Raw genomic sequence first — 19,314 nt, 5'->3', positions numbered from 1 at the left:
GTTGAGAAGATTTTTGTTTACCTTTTAGCGCTAAAACGTTCGGACCATTCCTTTTTTCAGCTGTTTGGCAGACTTAAAAAACAAATATTATTAGGTAAAATAACAAATTTCGAAAAGATGAACCCTTGTCTTCGGTGCCACAAAGAAATTGGCTCCTCGCATCATAAGATGTTCAATCTACATAGAAGTCACTGCTAGCCTCAGGGTAAGAGAAACTCATTTATCATATAGTTTTACCTGTGCAATTGATAATATTACGAATATATCTTAAACTGAAATGACGAAGGCTTTTTGTGTGTCTGTTCTTAGCCCAATTCGAAACACTTTTTTCCCTTACAAGTTTTTCAATATTTACGGATCAGAGATAAATTCTTACTTACCGGAAGTTAGGAGAAGAGCGATAAATACTGTTGGTAGCGCTTTGCGCCATTGTGCGTTATTAATTCGTGCGTAATTAATTTGTGCCTTATTAAGTTGTTTGTTGTCTTAGTTTTGGGCCTGTGTCTTTGGACCGAGATTTTCTGGATCTTTTATTGACCAAGATAAGGTTATTCTTATATAAAAAAAAAAAAACGCGAAAATTACCTGTCGTTCGATTCCTTCACAAATAAATGCGGCAAAACCAGAACGAAATACGTCTCGAGATTTTGGATCATTTTGGAAATGTAATTAATTGGTCAAAATCAGCATTAAAACCTTCACACTAAAATTGAGAAGTTCAAATGAGTTTCAAAAGTAATCCGGGAGTGCATTGGCCTTGCTTCACTTTGCTCTGTGATCGGTCCAAGAAACTCACACCACTGCTTTTACTTTGAGCCCTGATTGGCTCTTGAGTGTATTTTCCTTTCTCCTGATCGGCTGTTATGATTACTTACGCTCTAATTTGCAAGGAACAAAACCTCCTCAAAAGTAAGAACAGACCAAAAAGTAATTTGGATGGAAAAGACGAATTCCGACCAAGTTTCGTAAAACCAAACCCAAAGCAAACACAATGAACCAAAGCATCAAAACAAAGGAAAAACGCCAATAAATTAAAACTGACACTCTACCTGATGCTCGGAAAAACGCGGATGACCAAGTCACAGTTGCTTTTAGCTTTGAATTTGGTTGGTTTAGAGGAAGTTGGCACATCTAAGAGTGAAATAGTACAATTTTCATTTTAATCTGCGTCGATTCGGCTTCTCTTTGCTCTGTGATTGGTTCAGAAAACCTGCGCTAGCCTCCCAACCAATCAGATGCAAAACTAAAACCAATCACGATTTGGTCATCCGCGTTTTCCCGCGCTTTGGGCAGTTTGCTTAGTTTTTTTTTAGAAGTTTTCGTTGGTTCTTGAAGGTATTTTTGTTCCTTACTATTAGTTGTTGGGATTACTGTGGTTTTGGTTTTACAACGCTCAACCGAAAAGTGCTCTAAAGCAAAACTAAAGTAATCCTGAACTCTCCATGGTGAAAATCTCTCTAGGAATTGAGAAAAAAGAGAAGAAAAAGAAAGAAAATAAATTCAGAAATAAAAAATTAACTAAGAAAATGAAATAAATACATGTTATTTGCCGGCTGGGAGGTCCGTATGGTGAAAAACTGTGACCTCGGTCTTGAAAATGCTGCCCGAGGCCGTAGGCCATTTTCAAGACCGAGGTCACAGTTTTTCACCATACGGACCGACCCTTAGCCGGTAAATAACATATTTATTGTTTTTAAACTTGACCAAATTCTTTCCGAAAGAACCGGAATGATTTATGGCCGTAAATACGGCAAGATCTTCCATAAACTGAACAATTTTTGAGTGAGTAAATGGTAGTTGAAATAGAGGTGATGCAAATTTAAGAGAGATGCCTCAGCGAAACATTTTCATTTCCGTAACGATGAAGGTGATTTAAAAGGCTTCCAAACAAACATTGAAACATTATTTTTACAGGTATCTGTCACAATCTGACACCTGTCAATTAGAGAGCGCGCAAGAAAAAAAAAGCGTAGGAACATTTGAAAACCAACAGAACTAGTTTGGAAAGGACTGTCACGACAATGTTTTCTTCAAAATCAGTCATAGATCTAACGGAAAGTATTATTCACTCTCATCGACCATTCATTCATGTACGAAGATTTACCTCTGTTCATTAAGTAAACGGCGAGGAAAGTAATTGTGAGTAAATTCAATTTTTTTATTTTGAAGTTGTGAGAGTTTGCTCGTTTGTTTGCTGTGGTGGCGTGTTTAATTCTGGTCTTTCCTTCACAAAAACTAAATTAGAACGGCAAACTCCAACGAGACACAAGGGAATTTAATGCGGCCTTTTCTCAAAAAATTCCTTCAATTTCTGTTGTGCAATTTACGGTACAAATGTCCAAATTGAACGGAATTGGAAAGACTCACCGGGAGCGTATATTTGTTGTAGAACTTAAATTAAAACTTTGCTCGCTCTTTCACCATGAACAAATTGCTCGAGAAAATTCAGATATTAAATGAATGAAAGTTCCATCGTTCAGTTTAACTGTAACCAAATACCACACGTTTCAACTTTCTGGGTACTTTTTGTGAACGATTAAAATTAATTGCAGACGGTTTTTTGGCCGCTTGTCAACTAACGTAATGACACTATTGTTTATACAAATTCATTCTGAAACCAATATTTTTCTGTCAACCAGCGCGATTTGATAGAGAAAAGAGAGGATTCATAAGTTATTTATCGGCTTGAGGTAGTGACCGACGTGTTTGCTTAAAAATACTGCCCAGCCGGAAACCGAGGTATATTTATGAAAAATGACGAAAGTTGGGATGTACTCGGCGACTCACGAAAGCGTTACCGTGGCCCGTGGGCAGAGATAGGAAAATACTGACCGGGTAAAGAACCAATCAGATTGCAAGATTCGTTACCGTGCCCCCTAAAAAACAATAAAATTAATTAAGACAAATCTACCTGGGCGGTAGTCGTATTTCTTTGTCACACAGCAAGTTCGGTTTTAATTTCTTGTATTTGCGTTTAATGGGCGAATGTTTTTACTTCCTTTGTAGCAGCTAAATAAACATCTGTACCAGACTTTTAACTAAAACCAACAACTAAAAGCTAGATATCTCGTGCATTTAAATGGACCTGACATCTGTCAACAATGGACTTTAATAACTGTCTCACCGAAGGAACTTGTACGGCAGAGAGTTTCTTAGTTTTTTTTTTTAAGGACGAAAAAAATTCTAAGTTCATCTTACAATGGTTCTCTATAGTGTCGAGAACAGTAATCGTGTTTGATTTTTCTAAGCCACGACAAAAACCTCCTAATGGCAAATACGCAACTGACGAAGCCAGTTAATCAATAAAGTTATTAAAACACCTCCCACCGAGATTTACCTTGAAATATTTTTTTGAATTTTATCAGTGTCTTCGTTTTGCATAATCACAGTAGTATTCGAACAATTATCCTCTCTTACCATAAGAAAGTTGTGCGCGGGAACATCTTGTTAACATCTTTTTGACATCTTCTTGGCATCTTATTGACTTAATTAAAGATCCCATGCTTTATTATCAGAAGTTCATATTCTGCCTAAACAGGGGGAAGCTTTTAAACAGAGAAGTTTGATATTTGAATTATTTTTCTGGCTTGGAACTTCTCTATCACATCTTTCTCCACTTCCACCGACTGGTAAGCAACATAAGGTTTTAATTTTTTGAAATTTAATTACCAATCATTCCGCACAATAACACACATATTTTAAATCACATTGACAAAAAAACGGCTATTGTAAATAGTAGATTTTTATTCATGGAAACGTTATTTCAGTTGTTCTTGTTTTTGCGCAAGTCGGTCCAATAAGTGGTGCTTGTCTTGCAGTATAAGGCTTTCAAGAAATAAATTGTTAACATTCTCACCTAAAACCCATTTTTGTCCCTTTTACAGGGCGCACTCGTCATTTCCAAGATCATTGGTAATCATTTTGACAACAGCTTGCGCAAGGACAAGTTTTCCTCGGCAGCATAACCGGATTCGTTTTTGTACGAAACTCGCGATCCGTGAGTGGTTTAATGGATATTTGATAAAACTCTAAGAGACAATGAATGCGACATTTGGAAATTTGACTTTTAATGGCACAGAGTACTCCGGTTCATGGACAGATGCTTCCTTACATAAAATTGAAATGTTTTCTTTGCTTGTCTACGTCGTCGTGTTCGGAGTCGGCGGCGTGTTAGACATTTTTGTCATCTACGTAATGTTACGAAGTGGACAACTAAGGAAAAATTTTGCCAGCTTTTTACTTTTTCATTTATCTGTGACTCATCTACTGTTTCATCTTGTAATCGTCATGAATTTTTACAGGGGTCTGTTTAATGGAGATATTCAGTCTTGTAAGGCGTTTGCCTTTGTCGACCGCGCATGCCCAGCCGCTATTTTTAGCACGTTAGCTGCTATTGCGTGGGATAGACTCAAAAACATCTTACAGCCTTTTAAGAGTCTGATTTACAAACCCCTTCGTTCATATTTAATAATGACTGGAGTCATTTGGGCCTATGCTGTGTTATCTTCCATTTCGTTTGTTCACAGTGTGAAGGTACGGACTGTGAACTATTGTCGGGCAGAAAACAACAGTGATTCATGAAGACAGTATATGTTCTGCGACACATCGCAATCTACTTGGCAAATTCAGCTTTCCGAGACGATTTATTTTTTTGTGGCGTTTATCATGCCTCTTTCCTATATAGCAGTTGCGTACACAAGAATTGTAGTTCGCTTGTGGAACAGAAGCAAAAAAGGAGCTATTCACAGCGCTGTGGCGAAACACAAGTCAAAATCTATTCGCTTGTTGGTTGTGGCCGTGTTTGGCTTCGTTCTTTGCTGGGGACCAAGTATTTTGGGCAGCATGTTGGATAAGTATGAAGTTTTTGACGGAGTGCCTGGAGTGACGAAATATTTTCTAATGGTATGGTTCATGCTTATCGCACCGGCATCAAGCTCTTGTGTTAGTACTGCTGTATATGCTTTTTTTTGCCCTGAATTTAGGAAAAATAGCATCAAATTTGCTTGTTGTTGTTGTTGTTATTGTTGTTGCTGCTGTAAATCGTCCCGTAATCACCGGATTAGTCCCGATGACGAGATACGTTTACAAACAAGAACGTGGCAAACTTCGATACGAAGACAGCAGGTCGATCAGAAATGAAGAAATATTTGCTTTCTTCAGTGGTTGAGCCCCGAATAATTTGGGATCCATGTCAGTGGTATAAGCGTGAGATAGACACGTCATGTTCGAAAACATGTAAAGCACCCGCATAAGGCAACCTTCATACTTCAGTTGCATTGTAGAGGAAGATTGTAGGAGTACATTATGTTTCCCATATTTAACGTAGCTAGGAATGACGTCAAACGACTTCAAGACACGAAGCAGTATTGACTCTGAGCTTGAGACTGCTGTCGGCAGTTTTGTCTATAACTTATTACAGGACAATAAAATTTAAGAAATTGGTGTGTAAGTTGGTCATAAAAACAGAAAAAAATATGCATTTAGGTGATCAAACAAACATCTCTGTGACAAGAACATAAACTAGGGTTGTTGCAAAAGATTCTTTGTTAGATATTAATGAAGGATATTGTAGGCGGGTTGCACGCAGGAAAAAAAATCCTATTAGGCTAATTCTTCCAATGAATATAAGGATAAGTTTCCAAAGAAACTGTGAGTGATCCAATGGGCGATCTACAATTTTGAAGCCTTGTTTTTAACGGTTCAATCGCATTTTTGTGGTACACTATATAATTCACCGAAGTATTACCGCGCTTGTAAATAATGGTGTTGGGGCCGACTAGCGACCGAATGAACGAAATGCGAACTGATATTGATTTGGCCACGTGGCTTAGTAGCACATGGTTTTGTATAAGAGTAGTTTCGTGCCGGGGACTGTGAATGCAATGTTCGTTTGTTGCAGTTTTGTACTTTCCCCACCGTTTATTGCACAGAATATTTTTTACCGTAGGCGTAGATCAATTCGAGGCAACAAAAATATCACAAAGGGTGGAAATGTCTGTATCTGAAGGTTGTGCACAAGCATGAGATGATCTGGATTAAAGCGTTGTGTTCTACAACCACGCGTCAAAAAAAGCTCTTTGCGAATTGTCCCCAACAAACGGGTACTGGTACGGGCCAAAGAAATATACCTGCAGAAAACTAAATAAGGATGGTAAAATGACTGGGGTTGCTATAGACCTCTGTATCTCAATCCATTTGTCTATTTTGCTAGAATTACGTTAACAAAAGTACATTTTTTTCCGTACCTCAATTTTAAGACCTCGTGTGCACTATTTTTCATTAGGATTCATAATTCATCTTCATCTCTTCATCTTGGTTAGGATTTCAATTCATCTTAGGCTTCTCAAGACCCATGGATAAATAGTTTTGGGAATTGATGACGATATTCTCGTAACACTCCGATTCAGTCTTAAAAATAGCTTATTTCATTTTGTCTTAGAAGAGCAAATATTCTTAAGCGGGGGTGAGGCATCTAAGTAAGGAAGGTCTTCCTAAGCATCTAATGTCTGCGAGAGTTGTAAGGAAGACCGATTGACTTTTTTTTCTAATATATTAAAATTCCCTTAAGTTATACCAAAATAAAATGGGATGCACAAGAGGGAATGCAGAATTAATTCTTCCATCTTCCATGTTCCCTCACGTTTCATGCCCGTTAATAGTCACTCCCACACCGCGCCTGTTGTTGCTTCTTGGTCAGCGGAGCGCACCTCAATACAGTGCGGTGCGTGCACAAACATAAGGATATCTTCAGTTTGTGACAGAGACCAGAGGACGCCAAAATATTGACGTGTCTTGCTTCCATAATTCCTTGGGCCTTATACTTGTCACCAGTCGCTTAAGTGGTCCACGCACGCATGCAGTACGAACATACGCGGAAAAGTTGCTGTTCCGTTTATTGTTTATTTTCTACTCTGATTCGTCCATATTAGATGACAGGCTCCACGCGACCCAAAGGACAATGGCTTGAACAACAGAAGCAACAATGTCTGAGAACTCCTCTCCTGAATTCAGGGCACAGGAATGCGTAGATGACAGGGTTTATAGAAGAGCTGGATATCTGCAAAATTATACACCAAAAATAAACTATGAACAAATATTTAGATGATAAATTTTCTACTATGCTATACACCTCCAGTAGTTGCAATACTAAGGTTGGCGCCCAGCAGGCCACAAAAACTAGGACAGTAGCGACCATTAAGCGAGTTGATTTCATTTTAGCCTTGGCAACTGCCTTGTGAATTGTTCCATTTTTGCTTCTGTTCCATAAACTTACGGCGATCTTCCCGTAGGCGAAAATCATATACAACAGAGGAGCGACAAACGCCACCACAAAGTAGAAGGTTCTTGTAAGCTGATCTTTCCAGTCTGCAGTTAACGTGCAGTAGCTATAATCTCTACAACTTTCAGTGCCATCGTTTTTTTGGAAGCAAATTACTCCAGAGGAACTCTTGATGCTGTACAAAAACGGGAGAGATGTTATGAAGGCGTAACACCAAATCGAGGAAACCAGGAGTAGGAATGTCTTCAGTTTTCTGGGTGATAAGCTTTGAAAAGGCCGTAATACGTTTCTGTGTCGGTCCCACGCAATAGCAGCCAAACTACTGAAACTGGCCGCCGCAGAGGTGTAGCTGACGAGTACCCAAGCTTTGCATGATGTAGATGATAGCAAGAAAAGTGACTGGACTAGCTGTGACATCGGAATGACGAAGTGAAACAGCAGATGGGTGAAGGACAAATGGCAAATCAAAAAGCTTGAAATATTTCGCCGTGCCTTACCACTTCGAAGCATGACGTATATAACTACAGAGTTTAAAACTGCACCTGAGGAAAGCAACACGTAACAAATGATGAACGGCCATCGAGTAAAGCTCGCACGATTAAAATGCGTTTGCGAAGAATTAAGTGATACGGGCTTTGACCAGTTTGCTAACGTTTGATTCATCTCTTCGTAAAAGATCTTTGTCTTTCAACACTGACAGTGTATCATCTTCAAAGTTTTTCGGTCGTGATAGTATGTTACAGAGAGGACTGAAAGCTTGCAAGCAAAGAAATTGAAAAAAAAAAAAAAAAAAACTATAAATTTACATTTTAGATCAAAATTATTATTTACTTTTCATAATGTACCAGCACTTTATTGCGCATCTAAAACAACAGACCTGACACAAGACAAAAATGCAAGTTGATAAGCTGCTCATAGTCGGAAAATAGGACCAAAGCGAAGCCAAAGTTTTTCCTTTTATTAAAATGGGTAACTTCCTAAAGAAACTGTGGTGTTGCGTCGGTGGGTGGTAGCACAAGATAATTGGGTTTAACTAATTTCAACTGAGTTCATGATGTAAATTGGACAACGTAAAGAGTTTCTAAAGCTGACGTTACGAGCGTCAGCCCTCTATCAAAAACCTTCGTTAGGCCTTCGCTCTAACGAAGGGCGAACGCTCATAACATCAACTTGAGAAAGTCTTTTAAACGGTGGCCAATTTACATAAGCAACTCGGTTAATAAAACCAAATTACTGTTTCTGGTAAGCTCGTTATATGCATCCAAGTTTAGCAAGCCATTAAGGCAAATCTCCATTAAGTGTCAAAAGTAATACAGACTGACGTAAGTTATGTCTTTCAGAGTTCTGTGATTGGTCTGGAAAACTCGCACCATTTATTCTCTCAACGTAATCAGATGCAAAACAAGAACCAATCGCGACTTGATCACCCGCGTTTTTCCTGCGCTTCTAGATCAACAAACTCATCAGACAATTTTTAGGGAAATAAAAGCCGCTACAAGAGATGATTTCTGATCTCCATATTTGGTGTATTTCAACTGTTTAAAAACCTCCTACTCCCTCCCATAAAAAGAAATATCCATCTTTTCATAAGAATGCATTTGTGATGCTGTCTCTCGCCGCGGTTTTTTGCCTATAACAGCATTAAAGTATTGAGTTCGCTTCCTCGATAGCTGGCTGTTTTTAACTCTGTTCTGATTGGCCGGCTTCGACTCATAATACTGAATCAGAATGCGCCCTGTTTAACGCAATTTGTCTTTATCTCGTAAAAGAGTTCAGTTGAACCATTTAGAGAAATCATTAGTTAAGAAATCAATAGTCCCTACTAGAAGGAACTGCGTCTTCTATGTTTAATTTGAACTCAGACAAAAAAGAAGCCAGAGAAATGCTTGAAACGCTTTTATCAAAATTATTACTTCCACTAAGCGTTAGTTGAAAAGATTTTTGTTTACCTTTTAGCGCTAAAACGTTCAGATCATTTCTTTTTTCAGCTGTTAGGCAGACTTAAAAAACAAATATTATTAGGTAAAATAACAAATTTCGAAAAGATGAACCTTTGTCTTCGGTGCCACAAATAAATTGGCTCCTCGCATCATAAGATGTTCAATTTACATAGAATTCACTGCTAGCTTCAGGGTAAGAGAAACTCATTTGTCATATAGTTTTACCTGTGCAATTGATGATATTACGAATTGATCTTAAATTGAAATGACGAAGGCTTTTTGTGTTTTTTCCCTTACAAGTTTTTCAATATTTACGGATCAGAGATAAATTCTTACTTACGATCAAGCTTACCGGATGAAGTTAGGAGAAGAGCGATAAATACTGTTGGTAGCACTTTGCGCCATTGTGCGTTATTAATTTGGGCGTAATTAATTTATGCCTTATCAAGTTATTTGTTGTCTTAGTTTTGAGCCTGTGTCTTTGGACCGAAACTTTCTGGATCTTTTATTGACCAAGATAAAGTTATTCTTATTCGAAAAAAAAAAGCGGAAATTACCTGTCGTTCGATTCCTTCACAAATACATGCGGCGAAACCAGAACGAAATGTGTCTCGAAATTTTGGATCATTTAGGAAACGTAATTAGGAGTGTCGAAACGTTGGGTCTATGAATTGTAACTTCTTCGGTTACATTCATTAAATCTGCAAACCAGTGTAGCATCAAACTATGTCTGAAACGTAATTAATTGGTCAAAATCAGCATAAAACCTTCACACTAAAATTGAGAAATTTTCAAGCAAGTTTCGAAAGTAATCCGCGATTGCATTGGTCTTGCTTCACATTGCTCTGTGATTGGTCCAAGAAACTCGCACCACCCTCTCAACCAATCAGATACATAGCCTAAACCAATTACCGCTTGGTCGCCCGCGTTTTCCCGCGCTTTAGGTAGTTTGCCTGCTTTTACTTTGAGCTCTGATTGGCTCCTTAATGTATTTTCCTTTCTTCTGATCGGCCGATATGATTACTTACGCTCTAATTTGCAAGGAACAAAACCTCCTCAAAAGTAAGAACAAACCAAAAAGTAATTTGGATGGAAAAGACGAATTCCGACCAAGTTTCGTGAAACCAAACCCAAAGCAAACACAACAAACCAAAGGATCAAAACCAAGGAAAAACGCCAATCGATTAAAACTGACATTCTAACTGATGCTCAGAAAAACGCGGGTGGCTAGGTCACAGTTGGTTTTAGCTTTGAATTTGGTTGGTTTAGAAGAAGTTGGCACATCTAAGAGTGAAATAGTACAATTTTCATTTGAGTGTCTAATCTGCGTCGATTCGGCCTCACCCTGCTCGGAAAAACGCGTGTGACCAAGTCACAGTTGCTTTTAGCTTTGAATTTGGTTGGTTTTAGCTTGGTCGCTCGCGTTTTCCCGCGCTTTAGGTAGTTTCCCTGCTCTTACTTTGAGCTCTGATTGGCTTTGAATTTGGTTGGTTTAGAGGAAGTTGGCACATCTAAGAGTGAAATACTACAATTTTCATTTGAGTGTCTAATCTGCGTCGATTTGGCCTCACCCTGCTCTGTGATTGGTTCAGAAAACCCGCGCTTACTTCCCAACCAATCAGATGCAAAACTAAAACCAATCACGATTTGGTCATCCGTGTTTTCCCGCGCTTTGGGCAGTTTGCTTTGAAGGTATTTTTGTTCCTTACTTTTGGTTATTGGGATTACTGTGGTTTTGGTTTTACAACGCTCAACCGAAAAGTGCTCTAAAGCAAAACTAAAGTAATCCTGAACTCTCCATAATAAAAATCTCTGTGGGAATGGGAAAAATATAAAAGAAAAAGAAAGGATATTAATTTAGAAAGAAAATACTACGAAAACGAATTAAAATTAATTAAGACAAATCTACCTGGGCGGTAGTCGTATTTCTTTGTCACACAGCAAGTTCGGTTTTAATTTCTTACATTTGCGTTTAATGGGCAAATGTTTTTACTTCCTTTGTAGCAGCTAAATACACAACTGTACCAGACTTTTAATTTAGCAAAACCAACAACTAAAAGCTAGATATCTCGTGCATTTAAATGGACCTGACATCTGTCAACAATGGACTTTAATAACTGTCTCGCCGAAGGAACTTGTACGACAGAGAGTTTCTTAGTTTTTTTTTTTAAGGACTAAAAAAAATCCTAAGCTCATCTTACAACGGCTCTTCATGTTATCGAGAAAAGTAATCGTGTTTGACTTTTCTAAGCCACAACAAAAACTTCCTAATGACAAATACGCAACTGACGAAGCCAGTTAATCAATAAAGTTATTGAAAAACCTCCCACCGAGGTTTACCTTGAAATATTTTTTTAAGTTTTATTAGTGTCTTCGTTTTACATAATCATAGTAGTGTTCGAACAATTATCCTCTCATCGTCATAAGCCTAAGACAAGAAAGTTGTGCGCGGGAACATCTTATTGACATTTTATTGACTTAAATAAAGAACTCATTCTATATTATCAAAAGTTCATATTCTGCGTAACTTCAGTGTAAACAGGAAGAAGCTTTTAAACAGAGAAGTTTGGCATTTGGAGTATTTTTCTGGCGTGGAACTTCTCTATCACATCTTCTTTCTCCACTTCCACCAACTAGTAAGCAACATAAGGTTTTAATCTGTTGAAATTTAATTACCAATCATTCCGCGCAATAACGCAAATATTTTAAATCACATTGGAAAAAAAATGGCTATCGAAAATTATAGATTTTTTATCATGGAAACGTTATTTCAGTTGTTCTTGTTTTTGTGCAAGTCGGTCAATTGAGTACTTGTCTTCCAGTATAAGGCTTTCAAGAGATAAATTGTAAACATTCTGACCTTAAATCCATTTTTGTCCTTTTTACAGGGCGCGCTTGTCATTTCCAAGATCATTGGTAAGCATTGTGACTACAGCTTGCGCAAGGATAATTTTCCTCGGCGGTGCAACCGGATTCGTTTTTGTACAAAACTCGCGATTCGTGAGTGGTTTTACGGATATTTGGTTCAGTAAACCTTAACAAGGATAACAGATTTAAAACTGCAAGAGACAATGAATGTGACATTTGAAAATTTCACTTCTAATAGCACAGAGTACTCCGATCCGTTGACATATGGTTCTTCAGTTTATACAATTGCGGTGTTTTCTTGGGTTGTCTACGCCATTGTGTTCGGAGTCGGCGGCGTGTTGGACATTTTTGTCATCTTCGTAATGTTACGAAGTGGACAACTACGCAAAAATTTTGCCAGCTTTTTACTTTTTCATCTATCTGTGACTCATCTACTGTTCCATCTTGTAATCGTTATGAATCCTTACAGGGGTCGGCTTAAGAGAGATATTCGGTCTTGTAAAGCGTTTGCCTTTGTAGACCGCGCATGCCCAGCCGCTATTTTTAGCACGTTAGCTGCTATTGCGTGGGATAGACATAAAAACATCTTACAGCCTTTTAGGAGTCTGATTTCCAGACCTCCTCGTTCATATTTAATGATGACTGGAGTCATTTGGGCTTATGCTGCGTTATCTTCCATTTCGTTTGTTCACAGTGTGAAGGTACAGACTTTTACCTATTGTCAGACAGAAAACAACAATGATTCATGTAGACAGTATATGCTCTGTGACACATCGCGATCTACTTGGCAAATTCAGCTTTCCGAGACGATTTACTTTTTTGTGGCGTTTATCATGCCTCTTTCCTATATAGCAGTTGCGTACACAAGAATTGCAGTTCGCTTGTGGAACAGAAGCAAAAATGGAGCTATTCACAGCGCTGTGGCGAAACACAAGTCAAAATCTATTCGTTTGTTGATTGTAGCCGTGTTTGGCTTCGTTCTCTGCTGGGGACCAAGTATTTTGGGCAGCATGTTGGATAAGTATGAAGTTTTTGACAGAGTGCCTGGAGTGACGAAATATTTTTTAATGGTATGGTTCATGTTTATCGCACCGGCATCAAGCTCTTGTGTTAGTACTGCTGTATACGCTTTTTTTTGCCCGGAATTTAGGAAAAATAGCATCAAATTTGCTTGTTGTTGTTGTTGTTGTTGCTGCTGCTGTAAATCGTCCCGTAATCACCGGATTAGTCCTGATGACGAGATACGTTTACAAACAAGAACGTGGCAAACTTCGATACGAAGACAGCAGGTCGATCAGAAATGAAGAAATCTTTCATTTTTTCAATGGTTGAGCCCCGAATAATTTGGGATCCATGTCAGTGGTATAATCGTAGGGTAGACAGGTCATGTACGAAAACATGTAAAGCACCCACATAAGGCAACCTTAATACTTCAGTTGCATTGTAGAGGAAGATTGTAGGAGTACATTATGTTTTCCCATATTTAACGTAGCTAGGAATGACGTCAAACAACTGCAAAACACGAAGAGGTATTGACTCTGAGCCCGAGACTGCTGTTGGAAGTTTTGTTAACTTATTACAGGACAATAAAATTTAGCAAATTGGTGTATAAATTAGTCATAAATACAGAAAAAGATTAGCATTTAGGTGATCAAACAAACATCTCTGTGACAAGAACATAAACTAGGGTTGTTGCAAAAGATTCTTTGTTAGATATTAATGAGGGATATTTGCAAGAATCACTTGAACAAAAGTACATTTTTTTTCCGTACCTCAGTTTTAAGACCTCATGTGCACTATTTTTCGTTAGGATTCATAATGGCGCCTGCTACGATTTTATTTCATCTTAGGCTTCTGAGGACCCTTGGATGAATAGTTTTGGGAATTGATAACGATATTCTCGTAACACTCCAATTCAGTCTTAATAATAGCTTATTTCACTTTGTGTTAGAAGAGTAAGTATTTTTAAGCGGGGTGAGGCATCTAAGTAAGGAAGGTCTTCTAATGTCTGTGAGAGTCGTAAGGAAGACCGATCGGGGTTTTTTTTTTTTCAGTTATCAAAATTACCTTAATTCCCTTGAGTTATACCAAAATACAATGGGATGCACAAGAGGGAATGCAGAGTTAATTCTTGCATCTTCCATGTTCCCCCACGTTTCATGCCCGTTAATAGTCACTCCCACACCGCGCCTGTTGTCGCTTCTGGGTCAGCGGAGTGCACCTAAATACAGAGATGCGGTGCGTGCACAAACATGAGGATATCTTCAGTTTATGACAGAGACCAGACAGACGCCAAAATATTGACGTGTCTTGCTCCCATTATTCCTTGGGCCTTATACTTCCACGCACGTTGTCGCTTTGTGGTGTGACTCCAAAAATATGTATGCAGTATGAACATAAGCGGAAAAGTTGCTGTTCCGTTTATTTGCTACTCTGATTCGTCCATATTAGATGACAGGCTCCACGCGACCCAAAGGACAATTGTTTGAACAACAGAAGCAACAATGTCTGAGAACTCCTCTCCTGAATTCAGGGCACAGGAATGCGTAGATCACAGGGTTTATGTATAGAAGAGCTGGATATCTGCAAAATTATACACCAAAAATAAACTATGAACAAATATTTAGATGATAAATTTGAGTGAAGAGAAGACGCTTCGATATGCTAGATTTCTGTTCTAGGAAATAAGTGAATTCATGTTGTGGAAAAAAAAGAGAAATAATTAGTTAAGAAATCTAACTATTTCTGGTAGTCCCCTTCCAGAACTGCAGGTCCCACACTGGGTAGTTATGTCCCTTGAACGAGACTAAGGAACTGAAAGTGTCGAGACTCCAAAGGCGAACTTGTTGGAAACAGGAAGCACAATAAGTATAAGTTACTTCATAAACCAAGTAATTGTTTAATAAGAACGTTAATACTTAGGATTAGATTATTCTCACTAAAAGATGAACGGTCACCATACAGATAGTAACGTCGATTAAAAAAAAATTGAACAACAGTGCTCAAACTTGAAGCCTCGTAGCGATTTAAAGTGGTACCAAAGAATTATTTTCATCTAAGTGCTTCAGAGTATAATACCTCAATACTTCTTAAAAGCTCTCTAAGGCTGGTCATTCGAAAAGGAGTTAACCCTTTAACTCCCAAGATCTCATTAGTAATTCTCCTTACTGTCTACCGTACAATTCTTATGATGTCAATCTGGAGAATTTGGTATTGGATCAACTAATAATCCCCTAATTTATATTTTACTTTATTCTCATCACTTCTATCCTTGATATTGTATTGATATTGTAAGGAGAAATTCTCTCTTGGTCACTCATGGGAGGTAAAGGGTTAACACTAATCCTTGATTATTATGTCAATATAATTTGTTCTGTAAAGACATTTTCTGGGACTCGAAGCGATCTAAATCAAAAGAAGTTCACCATAGTGCATTAGCCATTCACGGAGGAAAAAAAATTAACGTACCTGTTCTTTCGGCAGAAGAGGAAACAAGAGATGAGTAGTCGTTGTTAAAACTCGTCGAAAACACGGGCCCAGAATGACTGATCAGTGTTTTGAATATTTAATCAGGTCCTTTAGGGTTTTCGGGCGCGTTCCAAAAGGATTACGAGGACGTGTTGAAACGACCCTTGTTCTGCTCTAAACAGCGGCATGAGAAAGAAGAACTTAAATACTTCCGCAAGAACTGCGAAACGGTAGCTTGTCAAAGCTGTGTTTGATACATCTTGCGGGTCACGCCATATTGCACCTTGAGGAAGAAGCGGAAAGACAAAAGATGGAACTAAAATCACTGATTGAAATACAGAAGCACGATTTACAAGCAAAGATTGTAAGATTCAAACGTGCGTGACCTCTCACGTACGTGCGTTACCCTTGATTTAAATTTTAACCCTTGATCTCCACGTGACTTGTTTGATTACACTTTTTAAGTTCTCGTTTTTCATTGTAATATATATTCAGTGTTGGCCCTTTGTTACGGCAAGTTCTTGTTTTTCAATCAACGGCTATTTCACTCGGCCCGTTCAATTCAGTAGGAGGAAATATCTGTAAGTCGTTAGTCCTTTTTTCGTTTTCATTTTGTTCGTCAATTTTCTTGGATCTATTGTAATTTATAATGTAATTTTTCCTTTCAGTCGAACCATCATTTGTATCATTTACATCATTTACATCATCACCTTCTACATGATCAGATGCGTTTAATTTACTCTATGACTGTGAACGAGGAATAAATTTACTCTTTTAAATCAACTCTTGGCTGGAGTCTACAAAGATTAACACTTTTGGTCGACTGAATGAAGACTGCACCAAACTGATACAACGAAGCGAAGACATCAAGAGACAAGTGCAGAAGTTTGTGGACAACTTAATTGCAACTATTGAAGCGAAAAAACAAATTATTACCGCAGCGGCGGACGATGAAACGAAGAGATTCCTCGAAACTATAACAACGAAAAAGACGAAGATCGAGAGTGAAATAAAGATCATCGAATCATCGCTGGAAAAAGCTGATACAATTCTAAAACGAAGCACACACGCCGAAGTCGTTCAACTGAAGAAATCAATCAAGGAAATCTTTCAGGGAACTAATCAGAGCCAGCCAAAAGACCGTTACCCGGAAAAGCTTCCTGTCCTAGCTTTCTTGGACAACCTAAAGATGCGAAGCACCATGAACGCCGAAGAAATCGGAATGTTGCCAATATCACACCAAACAAAATCAAGTCAGTCAGTTGCTGAAGGAAAAGGACTTGAAGAAGCAATTGCTAACCATCAAGCACAGTCTTCTCTGGCCACAAGGGAGATCATTGACGAACAAGGACACGACTGCGCAACAGAATTGCAAATAATTGACAATAAGAATGGACTCTATAAAATCAGTTATTCCCCCCAAAATGAAGGAAGATGTAAAGCGACGATAAAGGTAAACGGGGAACATGTGCACAGTGTTAAACCGTTTCAGCTTAGACCTGTTTTATCTTTTGGTGAAGAGGGTTCGTCGGTTGGAAAGTTTTCTTGTCCCTGGGGGGTTGCAGTCAACGCTGACGACGAGATCGCTGTAACTGATCAATTCAACAACAGGGTTCAAATTTTCAGTAGTGAAGGAAAGTTTTTAAGATCATTTGGTAAGAAGGGTGACATGGTCGGAGAATTCAACAATCCTCGGGGAATAACATTTCATAATAATGGCAATATTTTTGTTACAGACTGTTACAATCATAGAATTCAGATTTTTAGCGGTGAGGATGAGTTCGTGGGAAGTTTTGGTGGGAAAGGAGACCTTGATTATCCCTCGGGTCTGTCTGTAGACAGTGAGGGAAATATCGTTGTTGCAGACGTAGGTAACAAACTGATTAAGATCTTTTCTCCTGAAGGCAAGTTTCTAAGAAAGATAGGTGGGCAGGGGTCTTTTACCTATCCTATGCACTGTATTCAATATCATAGATATCTCATAGTGTCAGACAATAGTGATCATTGTATCAAAGTTTTTGACAGGAATGGAAAGTTTCAGTACAAGTTTGGGAAGCAGGGAGGAAGGGATGGGGAGTTTAATTATCCAAGATGTTTGTCATTGAACAATTCAGGACAACTTATGGTCTGTGACTCAGGCAATCGTAGAATACAAGTCTTTGAACTGAATGGAAAGTTTGTTGGTAAGTTTGGAACTCAAAATAAAAATTTAGGAGAATTCAGATATCCAAGAGCAGTAGCTGTTCTCAGTACAGGGAGATTTGTTGTTGCTCATCGTGAACGTTACCATCGTATTCAGATAATTGAGTAGTGCTCGTTCACTCTGGTGAACTGTTTGGCTTATTTTGAGCAGAGTGAGATTGACAACCGCTTTCTACATAAATCACTTGAGTTTAAAATTAACAAATGAATAGAAGTAAAGTGAAAGGGAAGAAATGAAAAGAAACTCTTTAGAGCACATATTCGTTAGCTTTTGGCAGAGTGGTAGGACTGAAAAAAAGTTAATCCAATCCAATATGTACACCTGTGAAGCATTCTGATGGAAGCATATTGCTACTGAGAATGTTATGTTTACAGAACTTTTAATATACATTTGGTATTCATTATTTTAACAAACAAAAGGTTGTGGTTATTCATTATGATTTGGTTCATGTACAATTATAACAAAAAAAAATTACAGTCACTTGATCAAAACCTTTTTCAGTTTTTTAGGTGGAATAAAAAAAAAAGCTGTAGGAAAGTTGTTAGTGAATTTTTTTAGATAAAATTTAAAAAAACCATTTAAGTTGTAGAAACTTAAGGTTCTTTCAAAGAACTCTAAACTTTTAAATGGTGTTTTTTGTAAGTGCCTTGAGATCTTAGAAATAGCAAGGGGACTATGATTTCTTTATTATAGCAAGTATTTTAGGTGAAGAGAATTTTTGAATAGGAGATTCAGGTGTTGACTGAATCAAACTGATATGTTTCAGTCACACAGAAAAAATATTGAACTTGATAAACCAACGGCTGTATCAGCATTTGAAGAGCGGCCAAGTCATTGTGGTTAATTTTGTATATGAATAGTTCAGAGAACATGGGGATGGCTTTCAATTTTTCAGCCAAAAACAGAACCTTGTCTGCAAACATTATTGGTAACTATCAGCTGAAAAATAGATTTTAAAAAATAACTTAAGAAAGGATTAACCTGCCATTTCAAAATGGAAGTCATTATCATTATTTTGTACTTTGAAAAGCAGAATTCTTAGGATTGAAAATATTTGTAGGAGTTTATTTGTTAATGATCTCAGAACCCACATAATGCTTACCTTCATATATAAAACTGAAATGAGGGGCTTGGCAATTGGAGGTCTGGGCATAAGACTGTTTCAAATACAGTGGATTAATTTGAATTTATCTAGTTTTATAATAAATAAGAAGCTCTGCACACCTAAATAAGTTATATTGATTAACAAATTGAACTGCCTATGTATATTGAATATCATATCATCCAAAAAAATAAAGTGTCACTGAACTGTTTGACCTTTTGTATTTAATGAAGTTTTCATCATCATTATCATTGCTGGTATTACTTTATTATTATTATCTATTTAAATTTCATGAGTGACCAAGACAGATTTTCCTCTTACAAGACCAATACAATATCAAGCAAACAAGTGATAAGAAAAAAGAAAAACATAAATTTGGGGATTATTAACTGATCCAAAACCAAATTCTCCAAACTAACACCATAAGAATTGTACTGCAAACAGTAAGGAAAAT

General features: G+C 37.8%; 3 protein-coding genes and 1 pseudogene across 4 annotated transcripts; 3 read left to right on the top strand and 1 right to left on the bottom strand.

The window, feature by feature from the left end:
- The first annotated feature begins 1,996 nt into the window (after nt 1-1,996).
- On the top strand, nt 1,997-6,056 carry LOC149034098 (pyroglutamylated RF-amide peptide receptor-like; annotated as a pseudogene). The gene is made up of 2 exons (XR_016182961.1): nt 1,997-2,139; nt 3,885-6,056. The product of XR_016182961.1 is annotated as a pyroglutamylated RF-amide peptide receptor-like (transcript).
- LOC149034097 (pyroglutamylated RF-amide peptide receptor-like) lies at nt 5,900-12,534 on the bottom strand. Its single transcript, XM_089193975.1, has 3 exons — nt 12,080-12,534; nt 8,111-8,156; nt 5,900-7,821 (listed from the first exon to the last, which is right to left on the bottom strand). Exons 1-3 carry the CDS (start codon nt 12,131-12,133, stop codon nt 6,926-6,928), a joined length of 996 nt encoding a protein of 331 aa, XP_089050101.1. The 5' UTR covers nt 12,134-12,534; the 3' UTR covers nt 5,900-6,925.
- On the top strand, nt 12,291-13,692 carry LOC149034096 (galanin receptor type 2-like). The gene has a single exon (XM_089193974.1). It carries the CDS (start codon nt 12,291-12,293, stop codon nt 13,389-13,391), a length of 1,101 nt encoding a protein of 366 aa, XP_089050100.1. The 3' UTR covers nt 13,392-13,692.
- A 2,315-nt stretch (nt 13,693-16,007) lies between these two features.
- Nucleotides 16,008-19,074, top strand: LOC113676076 (uncharacterized). The gene is made up of 2 exons (XM_089193971.1): nt 16,008-16,136; nt 16,224-19,074. Exon 2 carries the CDS (start codon nt 16,745-16,747, stop codon nt 17,864-17,866), a length of 1,122 nt encoding a protein of 373 aa, XP_089050097.1. The 5' UTR covers nt 16,008-16,136; nt 16,224-16,744; the 3' UTR covers nt 17,867-19,074.
- The last annotated feature ends 240 nt before the right edge of the window (nt 19,075-19,314 follow it).

This window comes from Pocillopora damicornis, chromosome 14 (genome assembly GCF_964200805.1).
Source record: "Pocillopora damicornis chromosome 14, jaPocDami1.2, whole genome shotgun sequence".
Classification (NCBI taxonomy): Eukaryota; Metazoa; Cnidaria; class Anthozoa; order Scleractinia; family Pocilloporidae; genus Pocillopora; species Pocillopora damicornis.
Note: the sequence above shows the minus strand (reverse complement) of the source record. Positions and strands in the feature narration are given on the sequence as shown.

What these genes read in the sequence shown, in the direction of transcription:
- LOC149034097 (XM_089193975.1), bottom strand. Translation starts at nt 12,133, where the DNA reads ATGATCTTGGAAATGACAAGCGCGCCCTGTAAAAAGGACAAAAATGGA. An exon ending in AGGACAAAAATGGATTTAAG is followed by an intron (nt 8,157 to 12,079) that starts GTCAGAATGTTT and finishes GTCTTGTGTCAG; the next exon opens with GTCTGTTGTTTTAGATGCGC. An exon ending in GTGCTGGTACATTATGAAAA is followed by an intron (nt 7,822 to 8,110) that starts GTAAATAATAAT and finishes TGCTTTCCTCAG; the next exon opens with GTGCAGTTTTAAACTCTGTA.
- LOC149034096 (XM_089193974.1), top strand. Translation starts at nt 12,291, where the DNA reads ATGAATGTGACATTTGAAAATTTCACTTCTAATAGCACAGAGTACTCC.
- LOC113676076 (XM_089193971.1), top strand. Translation starts at nt 16,745, where the DNA reads ATGCGAAGCACCATGAACGCCGAAGAAATCGGAATGTTGCCAATATCA.